At 37.6% G+C, this 11919-nt stretch overlaps 1 protein-coding gene across 1 annotated transcript; it reads right to left on the bottom strand.

The window, feature by feature from the left end:
- Positions 1-430: 430 nt before the first annotated feature.
- Taf9 (TBP-associated factor 9) lies at positions 431-10422 on the bottom strand. The gene is made up of 5 exons (XM_027364545.2): positions 10265-10422; positions 4208-4347; positions 2336-2470; positions 1950-2196; positions 431-883 (listed from the first exon to the last, which is right to left on the bottom strand). The coding sequence occupies exons 1-5, from the start codon at positions 10386-10388 to the stop codon at positions 744-746; spliced, it is 786 nt and encodes a 261-aa protein (XP_027220346.1). The 5' UTR covers positions 10389-10422; the 3' UTR covers positions 431-743.
- Between the last annotated feature and the right edge of the window lie 1497 nt (positions 10423-11919).

Below are 11919 nucleotides of genomic sequence, written 5' to 3' on the forward strand. Positions count from 1 at the left end.
ATTGCCTCTAATATGGCCTTGGGGAGCCTTGGCTATGTTGGGGAAATAAACAGTTCACCCCTGCGGGTCCCCTTGAGGGGTAAGGGCTAAACAATAAAACGGGAATACCGTGCCCATGGTTCTCTCAGGCTGTTCAGGACTGGCACAAAGTCAGCCTTTCATCCTTTCAGCACAGCTCTTACACCTTAGAAAAGAGGTAGTAGAAGGGACAGAAACGAAAGAGCTGGAGGGAGAAAAGACCAAGCAAAATTAGTTGAGTCTAGGGCTGAGGCCCTAGGCAGGGGAGATCCCTGCAATGGGTCTCAGTCTCCGTCTCCTAAAACCCCCCCCACCAACAACAACGGGCAAGGGATTGAGTGGGTCTTGGCAAGAAATAAAAACACCCTAATGTAAGTTTCCTCTCACTTATCTGAGAATAAAAAGGAGTTCATTAAGATATTTGTTTATTCAAGATCTTTACAAAAACATTACAGTTTGAGAAAGGTTTACACAATACAGACAACCAACACAATCTTAATTACATCCAGCCTAATCTAGACATGTCATTCATTTGTAATTACAGAACTACATTTAATTCCTAAAAGACATGTCTACAGATTGCTACTCACATTCAAAACTTGTATTCAGTTTCATGAAAGAACTTTGAACAAACCATAATCATATTTAAGAAAATTAAAATGAAAAAAGCAAAATCTACAACACACCATTAAGAAGTTCTCCGCAACAAAGAGAGAAAATAAAGGCTATTGCACACTATCAGAATCATCTTCCCGTTTTCTTTTGGCTGAAGAATCCACTTCCATCTTTAGTCCTGATCCTGAGGTGACATTCATCATGACGTTGCTGTTCCCAGCAGAGAGCTGAATCTTGGGTGTGCTTCCACCTGAAATGATGTTTGTTCATTATCACAAAATAGTGCTAGATGAAAATCAAATGATTAACCTATTCTTTCTGGTGATTCCTTTCCTCACTATTATCAGTCTATGAAATCCTATTTTACAAGAGAGAATGAATAAATGAGAAAAAATTCTGTGTATTATGATTATTACAACTCAGTTGCAGTGCATAACAACAATTTGTAGGACAAGACAAGTCACAGGGAGAACAACCTCCGTGGTGAAAATGAGATAAAGTTATATTTCCTAACCTCGACTGTGCCATCAGTCCAAGCAACCTAACTTATAGAACATTTACATTCCTCATGTAACTATAAATTAATATGTAGGAAACTAAGGGCTTAACTGATTTTATTACATCTTCAGACACTTTCTCCTCTTACTGTACTAATAATCAACATACTGATACCAAAGTAATATTTTTACATTTAGCATGCTGTCAAAATCTGCTTAAATTTCAAAGAATCTATTTCAGACATGTCAAATTCTTAATTCTGTTATGTACTTCTTATAATAAAGATAGATGACCTAAGCTACAGTAAATTAGTTAATCATGGTCAAATTATGAAAAGAAGTGACTTACTGATGTTCAAAAAGTAGAGCAATGCATTATTCAAACCAGCACAGCCTACATGTCCATAATTTTCATTGTTCTACAATTTTATTTATTCTATGAACAAGAAATCTTAATTTCATAATGCAAAGTAACAGGTAGGAAAATTTTAAGTAGCATTTTCCTACAATATTCATGTCAGCTATTTAAGTATGGATGTGTTTCAATTCTTGGCAGACAGGTATAAGACATGAGAAGAGTTACATGTACAACTCCTTCATGTGTTGCAAAAGGCCATTTGTATATCTCAATATTTGTCTATCCTTTATGTTTATCCCGTACATGCATTGCCTACAAACAATTTTGAAACTGGTCTGACTGATCATTTTACGAAATGTTATTGATTAAAGCATAATCATTATAACACACCACCATACAATAAAAATATAAACAATAGGATGAATACCCCATTTTGTCCTTAACACTACACAAGAATTTACCTGGGGGTCCAGGTGTGACCTTAAACACAGGCCTGTTCACACTGACAATCTTCTGTGTGGGTCCTGAGGATATCCCAGTGGCTGGTTTTTGTACTAAGGTAACCGTCTGGGTGTTACCAGTCTTTGTCGTCACCATGGAGATCGTGGGCTTCATGGGAGTGGCACTGATTTTCATACTTGTGTTGGTGGAGCCAAGAGTTAGGCGCCCAGATGTCCCTATACCACTAGTTGAAATGCCAGAGATTTTCTGTGGGAGGAAAAATGGGGAAAGGCAAGAATTAAATTTTTTCCAAAATCATATGATACATGTATCTCTACAAATCTCCATGGTACACTGCCTTCTGTTTCATAACCAATCTGACTCCAAAATGCACCCATATACAAACCTTTCTCGAAGGTTTAATACGATAGTTGCAGGCAGAGAGGCAATAACGATCTGGTGGCAATCTGATACCATGCTGGTTAGCCTTGATTGCTGGCAATGGGTTTGCATTTCTGGTCCTTGCTAAGTCCAGCAACAACTGAAAATGGATCATATAAATCAAGGTAATATGCTCTCTGGACGAGCCTATTATTTACCATTTTGGTACATATAAAACAAAGATTACATATATATGTAAATATATATATGTGTGTCTGTGTGCGCATGTGTGTGTGTGTGTGTAACTCAAGTTACAAAAATTTTGCATCCTTAAAAAAAATAATAATAATAATAATAATAATTTTTATTTGAACCTGTGGTTAGATTATGACAAAAAGACTACACTTAAAGCAGACTAAGATATGGAACTTCCAATCATGTGGATGAATTACCCCTGCTTTAGGAAATATGAAATCCTTTGTCATATATCTTCACTGCAGGTGTAAGTTACATAATAAAATTCAGAGACAAGCAATCTCTTAAACACAATATGCTATAACGACTGATGTCCCAAGGAAAAGATGGCGTACTGTACAGTATATTATATCCAAGGTAACAGAGCCTTTAGAAGAAGGCCCACTGGACAAAATTTATATAAATAACAAATCTGACGGGCCAAGTCACAATTACTTATTTATACCTGGAGCCACTTGTCTCTGAATGCAGACTTCCCCCATAATTTGGAGGTCTACTTGTCGTGTCAGTGACCAAGATAAAAAATTAACCCCAACATAATTTTTACACAGCCACTCGGAGAGACTGCGCGCCAGATTCCTCCCCCACCCCCCCTACACGGCCTATAAGTAAACAGTTGTATCCATCAGCAAAGATCAAGTTCTAATCTTGTTGACAAATGATTTCCGATCAAGCTGCATAGAGCTCTGCAATTGAGTGAATTGCAACTGTGACTGCCAGTAACAAATATATGTATTTACGTGAACAAAGATGTGCCTTGGTAAATTTAAGACATTTTAAGACCTGTAACAAAAAAGTCCCATTTGAAGTTTTTAAGGCCTTACATCTCAATAAAATCATTTAAGACTTTTTAAGGATGCATGAGAACCCTGTATTCCCTGTTACAATCAAGTTAACCTTATAACTACAATCACCAAAGATGTTTATCTAATCATTCTAACATACTTCACCTTGGACATCTTACACTATTAATGTATGATAAAATTGAATTCTAAATAAAATGTATATAATGACAATATTATGAATGGAAAATGTAGGAACAACTAATAAAGTTTACCTTTAAAAAAATCTGCTGCTTTTTGCAGTCGTATCTCCTTTGATTTTATACATTATTTAATCAATTAAGTAATCAATTTCTTTCATGAAGGAAGCATCAAACTCTACACTTCTAGTGTATGTGATCCCCAGCTTCTCTTCTGTACTTCTTCAATCTTTATGTTTATTCATTGCAGTTTTCAAAGTTGACATTCAGTTCAGTTTAATCAAGAAACAAAAATCATAGTAAAAGTGAAAAATCTATTTCTATATATCTATTTCTATTTTCTGTTATATAAAAAAGTATGTGAAGAGATCTCATCAACAAAACAATGACAGACAAGAATCTGCACATGAAAAATAAAATGAAACATGATAAATAAAATAAAAAAACAATGAACAAATTAGATTTATTGAAATAAATGAGAAAACAGTATCAGAATCCTCCTGGAATCTATCACGTTCCAGGAGGATTCCAAAACTGTCTCGTATATTTCAATAAATCCAATTTGTGCATTGTGGGGTTTTCTCCCATAGTACCAACACGGATGAGTGTTTTTCCATTCAAAATGAAATATATAACATGTAAGATCTAAGCTGAACTCACATCTCTCGGAGGTGGAGTTGTGAAAGACTTTTCCATCTGCATGTGGACGGCCAGCTTGACATCGTCAAGTTCAATTGTCTTGATCTTTTTAGCATAGTTGGCATATACCCTTGCATCATCAAGGATCTGGGACACATAACCTGAAATTTAAGGAAGTTGCTTTATGATCAGCATTTTAAGATATTTATATATTCTATTGCTCTTCTACACTACTGACAATACTGTGAAAGTAATGAACATACATTGCTTCATCTTCAATAGTTCTGAAAATATAAAACTTACTGCTGTGCACAGAGGAAAGAAACAAACCTATGATAATCTTACCTACTTAGGATTATAAAGACTTAGGATTATAAAGAAAAATAACAGCATGCACAAATTTCACAACACAAGTTTTCTAAGTACAGGTAACCAGACTGTAAAGCCTTACCAAAGGTGGAGAGTTTTATCTACCAATTATCTTACATTTGAGGACCACAGTACTAGAGAATGCAAAATTATTTTGACAAGTGATAGGGATAGTATCTGTTTTGAAGCACAGATTCTTTAAGTAAACGTCCCTAAAATAACCACTGTGAACTGACATTTCCATCACAGAGTACCTGAAGGTTCCTGGCAAAATACAAACAGATTAGTATGGTGGTCAACTCTATTTTCTTTATAACATAAAATTATTACCAGAAGCACTTCCGAAACAAACTCCAATTATAGGTTGCTTGGAAATGTGTTCTCTTAATCAGCTGATCTCATTTCTACTAGTAGTGTAAAGACAATCTAGAAGACTTGACAGATAGAATGCTACCTGTCCTTAGTATTCAGTCTATTTTTATAACAATGTTTAATGTTTAATGTTTCAAACAAATAAATGTGCTAGACATCAAAGGTTATATAGCACTATGGTAAAGTATTGTGTCAGAAAGGATAAAGAAGAGTTAAAGATTACAATAAAATGTGTTAGATGTCAAAGATTAAAGAGAGTTATAGGATAGTATGGCAGTGAAAACTAGAGCAGAGATTCGTAGACAGGGGAGGATTAAGGAGGTAGGACGACTGAGTGAATTATAGTGTATCTGTCACTGGGGAAGGTATAGGAAAAATATTTTTAAAAAATTGAGATGGCTGTTGGAAAAGTAGGAGAATCATTTGGGGAGAAGGGAAAGTGTTAGATGTCAAAGATTAGAGGGTGTTATAGGAAAGTATGGCAACAAAAAGGGAAATGAGGGAAGTAAATGAAGTAGATCAAGGATTAGTAAAATGGGAAAGGTTAAGGGGTAGAGCGATTGAGAGAATTACATTATATCCGACTGTTGGAGACGTAGGAGAATAATTCAGGGGATGAGAAAGGACTGGGGAAGGATGTGAAGTATCAGAAAGCATGTCTGGATGGGAGGGGTCTGGAGAAGGACACTTGTGATAGAAGGGATTTGTGTGAATATTCAAGTGGGAGCAGTAGAGAGAGAGGGGTATGTTAGGAGGGTGTAGGAGGAAGAAAGGTGCAAGGAACTTGAAGATGATCATGATGGATGTCTGCAAATACTTTAAATGTAGGAGTAGGAACAAAAGAATTATAGGGTGGATGAGGGTGTGGAGTGTTCCCTTGGGTCATCTTTAGGAAGTTTTGGAGGTCTTCAAGGGTTTCTTGAGGGGAGTTGGGTGAAGAGGACTGAGAAACAAAGGTTCTCTTATGAGGAGAAGAGGAGATAGATATCTGAGGAGCAGAAGAAGAGGAAGGTGAAAGAGAAGATGTAGTAGGAGAGGGTGGAGTGGATCGTTTAGGTTGTTTGGTACGACATATAACACGATGAGGAGGGGTAGGTATCGGGAAAGTGGTAGAGATTGGAGTATCTGGATTTAGACGAAAACATATTTAACTGGGATATATTGTGAGTAAACGTAGCATGGTTTAGGGTATATGGGAGAAATACTGGAGGAGATGCAAAAATATCCTGTGAAGATGGTGAGGGAGCAGAGCGAAGGATTGCTTTGGAATAAGTTGAGAGAGAAAAACCTCGTCGTCATGCTTCTTGTCTGACCTCACGTAGAGTGAGGCATAGTTTAAATCTGAGGACTGCTCCCTCACATTCGAGCTTACAGGCAGGGCAGCTCCTATAAAATACATTATGGGAGTCTCCACAACTGGCACATGTAAATGACTGAGCAGGACAATTTTAATGGTCATGACCAGGATGGGCAAAAAGAAGGCAGCGGCCTGTGCAGCGACAGTGTTTGGCTGGGTGACGAAAACGCCAACATTTCTGACACTGATGAGGAAGGGGTTGATATGGTCAAACATGGTAGGATAATCCACCAATATAAACCTCAAGGGGGAGGTCATGTCTACAGAAGCCAATCTTGGCAATATTGAGATGGGACTTGCGCTGGCCTCTGGGAGGAACGGTGTAACACTGTACTGCCACTGCATTATATTCAGCAAGGCAGGTAAATAGGTCATTTTCAGTCTGACCAGTCCTTGTTGTAGATGGGACAAGCATTTGGAGGGACAGAAACAGTTCCAGTACAAATATTAAGAAGGGTGAGGTTCGGCAGGAATGGGTTTGCCAGTAAGGTTAGTTAGGCTAGATAGCGTACGAGCTTGGAATTCAGATGCAACTGTGACTAGGTGTGAACAGTCAGAGCATCTGCGAAAGGTAACTTTGCTAACTTGTTTCTGGAGGTACTGTTGAAAGAGAATCTTCATTATTGGGCATAGTGAGCCTGAATAAAATGGGGAAAAGAAATGGTCTACCCCTCAGGGTCCCCATAAGGTGTAAGGGCTAGGCAATTAACCAAGGGAATACTATGCCTTGGCTCCCGAAGGCTGTTCATGACTGACACAAAGCCAGCCTTTCAACCTTTCACCTCTTACACCTTAGGAATGGGATAGAAAAAGTGGATGAACATGACATAGAAGAGGAAAGGACAGAACAAAAGACCAAGCAAAATTGGTTGAAGCAAGGATTGAGGCCCAAGGTAGGAGTGATCCCCTAAACTACACCTCAATCTCCGTAGCCTAAGCCCACCCATGACAACAATGAGCAAGATATTGGGAGGGTTTTTACAACAAGCAACACTATTTTTATCAAGGAGCAATTCCATGTCATAATAATCTCTATTGGTGATCAAATATAAGAAATATATCCACCTTCAGGTAGCACACATATTAGCAGGAAGTTAGTACTAGTCCCTGGTATAATTTTATATGTGCACAAATGCTTATTTGTACCATTTATTTATGCCTGTAAATAAGTCCTTTTTCAACTAAATAATGAGATATAAGTAAATTGTATCTTTGAAGAAATTTGGAGGTGAAATGTCAAAAGACCTTTTTCTGACAGTTTTCTTTCTCTTTTAATCAAATTTGATTTTGGGGAACATTTGGGATATTTTGGTTTTCAGGCTGAGAAATATAACTATACTATAGTCCTCAAGTACCTCACCCTCCAACTCACCCTCCCTTTTACCTCCCTTTTTCCTATGGCAGTGGTAACTTTTTCAACACTAACACTTTGCTATTTGATTACTGAGTTGCCAAAATACAGCTTGATAAGTTCCTCATGAATGATATTAGGCCCTTGGATCTGGAAGACGTGACCATCACCTTATCTAAAAAAAAATTTGGTTGAGCTCCAGGTGACAGGAATACAGTCTCATGGAAAAAATTGACTGAGGACAGGAATGATGGGTACATGCAATCTTGGAAAATGGGGCTGAAGGCCAGGTTTACAGGAGGGACTCGCCACAAGGGCACAAAGGTTTTGGGAGGCAATAAGATTCAGAGAGTATTTAGGATAGGGAAAAAGAGTAAAACTTAACTCTTCAATATTTGAAATAATCTGCACAGGCAAATATCAGAAATAAAGAAAATTAGTTCCGAATAATGCTACACAGAGAGTAGGTCCACTGCAATCAAGTGGAGGTCCAGGAGCAGAGAGCCCAATATAGTTTGCATCCCACAGCCATGTAGTACAAGGTAAATATAGCAGGTAATAGACAGAATGATCAAACACAAGAGGTAGTTTTTCGGAACACCTTTCCACCACCAATCATGATGATTTTGCTATTGAGGGGCTGCTAGTCTCCAACCCCGCAATGGAAGACAAATAACACGCCTGTATTCACGGCAGGGTAGAGTGCATGGCCAGCATACAGGAGTGCCCAAGACCAAGTATGTCCAACACTCTATCCTGCTGTTCAAACATAGAGGATTCTTTGCAGTCTAGGACAGGGGTTGGGGGGCAATAGGCCCCTATGGGGGTGGAATGCATGGAGCACAACCACCTGCATTTGACTATATAATGATTCATGCCCTCCCCCGTTACCAGGGCTAAGATTGTGGGTACTGCGGGGTTTCCATGGCATATTTTCAGTTTATTTCCATAGTAAAGAGTGAGAGTAATCCATCAAGACCAAAATAACTGAGATCAGTTATGTGAAGGTATTCCAAAAATTTTCCAAATAAGACACTTTTCCTCTATATACTACCTTCTCACTTTGATAATACAAGTTATGCAACACGTAATACTTAAGCATACATTTACAGGAAAATGTTAAGCCACTTCAATAATCGAAGAGGAAACCTACACTCACTAATACCTGCAATAATTTGCACAGGAGAAAAAACAAGGTCATTCTTTACAATACAAAAGTCCCCAGCTTTACGTCACAAAATTTATACTACAATCTAAGTTGCTGTAACTGGGCGTGCCTGTACAGCCCAAGGATGGGTTGATGGGGGCTCTGCTCTCCAACACCTTCCAGGAAAAATTGTCTTCAACTCATATGTACAGTAAGATAGAGCGGAAACCTGAGAAGATGAAAGGTCTAAGGCTGTGAGCGACATTTTCAGTGACCTCTTTCCCATATCTGTAGCAATATCTTTCATGTCTGCATATAATTTCTTGTGCCAATAACTACAACTTTTTGTCCTCTACAAGAATATCATCTTCAATTTCCCCTACCATACTGTGTCCATACTAAGTTAAAATAACATTAAAAATGAAGAAAATAAGCTGTGACAAATGCCATGTAGAGAGTAAGTTCACTGCAATCGGGTGGGGGCCTGGGGGCAAAGCTTCCTATACGAACTTTTGTTGACTAGATGGGTGTGTATGTGTGTGTGAAGCCTGTAGGTTAGGAAGGTTTATGGTTCAAACGGTGATGTTTGTGGATTTCCCAGGAATGGCTGGAAGGTAAATTTTTGGAATATGTCCGCCATGTGGAACACGACAATATTAGTATCGTTCAATTCCTCTTGTCGTCTACAATAAAAATATGTAGCTTTTATTGTGGAAACCCCCTTTAGTGACAAACTGGGCCAATAGCAGTGTAGGGCATAAAAGTTTCCTGGGAAACTGCGGGGTTATTTTACATTAATAATACACTAAATGGACAACATCCAATTACTCATCAATGAATAAGTACCTGTAATGTATAATGCATGGGTCGTACCCCCTGTTGTATGTGTCATATTATCAGTGTTATTTAACCCCACATTTTCCATGGAACCTTTCATTCCCTCCTCTGCTACTGGGGCCAAGTTTGATCCTAAAGTGGGGTTTTCTTGTGATAAACCAATATATTTGCAATGTAGACAGTGAGAAGAGTCCAATGATGCTGAAATCGTCGCAGTCCACTTGGCTGGGATAATAGGGGGCTTAATCTCAAAGGGGTCTAGTCACTGTATACGTTAACACCAATACTTACATTTATATAATATGTGATAACAAGATTCACACATACCACAGTGTGAATACTTGAAGCAAGGAATAATAACTGCAAAATCAGATAGCTGTGTCAGACTAAAAAAATGACCTTTTCTCTGGGGTTGGAAATGCTTACCGGTACCGTTGAGGAATTAGTTAATCAGAATAAACTAATACCTACGCAATTAATTCATACAACTGTAAAAATACCCAAACCTGATTCGATAATCTTTACAACGTAGAAATACACAAATAAAGCCAATTATCAGTAAATTTTCAGAATTTTTAGACCCGAAAAAACCCTCCACCCAAACCTCAACCACAACTCCATTATATTATAAAATTCGGTACTTACGGTAAGTGAATTCAAGCATCTGGTTAATAACTCCCGGTTCGTAGTCCGTAATGCCCATATCCTTGAGAATGGCGCTCATAACCTGCGCCTCTTTGGGCATTGACACTTTCTGGTCCTTCGCCATCTTGGATTTTTGTTTACAGCGCCCGTCCGCTCGCCAATCAGGGCTGCCAACCCGTGCGCTGCGAGGGCTGAGGAAAAGCGCTTTTTTGTTGAGTTTAGCAGGAAGGTTCATCGTGTGTTTTTGTTTATGTTTATTATTCTAATTATTTGATACTCCAATTATCTGTATAGTATTCTTCTTCACTGAATGAGGCTATGTTTCCTTTGTAATATCTCGTGTTCTCATTTTGAGCATGTTTTGCTACACGGAGTTCATGGTTCGTAAATTGTTTTTAGATTTGATTATTCGCGGAAATTTGTAGGATATTCAGGAGCTCCTTTCCAAATATTTTGATTTCAGATGCAAATCATAGGGGAAGGAATTATCTGCATACATTTATTCGTATATGTAGCAAATTGCAAACATGGAAGTATGGAACAGTTTACAATATGCAAAATACAAATACGCACACGCACACAAACACATATATTTATACACACGCACACACACGAAAACACATATTTATACACACACACACAAACATATTTATATATACACACACACACATATTTCAGCACATACACACACGCACACACACACACACACACACACATATGTCAGCACATACATACACACAAACACATATATTCATACACATACACACACGATCACAAACACATATGTTTAGTCACATACACAAACACATGTATTTATATACATACACAACACTTTTAATCACACACACATGCGCACACACACGCACACACACACACACACACACACACAAACACACACACACACACACACACACACACACACACACACACACAGACACACGCACACACACACACATTCAAACACACACACACAAACACCACACACACACACACACACACACACACACACACACACACACACACACACACATTCAAACACACACACACACACACAAACACAGACAAAACCTTATATTCATATACACACATACGCACACAAACACATATTTACCCACACACCTCAGTGACAAGTGGCTCCCAGGTCTTGAAAAGCAATTGCTATGAGGCTTAAAAAGTCTTTTTTTAGTCAAAATCTAACCACAGGTTCAAATAAATTTCACAATTACGTACAGCAAAAAATCTAAGGATGTATGAAGTGTTTAAATTATGTTGAGAAATATGACTATTTTTTTTTTTTTTCAGAATTAAGCAAAGTGATAACCAGTTTACAAATGGGTGCGTATGTGTACGTGTATATATATGCGTGTATATATGTGTATATATGCACAGACTAACACACATATTCAAACACACACATACAAACACACACTCATACACACACACACACACACACATACACACACATATAAATATATATATGTATATATAAATAAATATATATATGTATATATATATAAATATATATATGTATATATATGTAAATAAATATATATATGTAAATATATATATAAATAAATAAATATATATATATATATATGTATATATACATGTGTGTGTGTGTGCATTTTGTGTATTCTAAGGATTAACAGGAGCTG

This window comes from Penaeus vannamei, chromosome 28 (assembly GCF_042767895.1).
Source record: "Penaeus vannamei isolate JL-2024 chromosome 28, ASM4276789v1, whole genome shotgun sequence".
Classification (NCBI taxonomy): domain Eukaryota; kingdom Metazoa; phylum Arthropoda; class Malacostraca; order Decapoda; family Penaeidae; genus Penaeus; species Penaeus vannamei.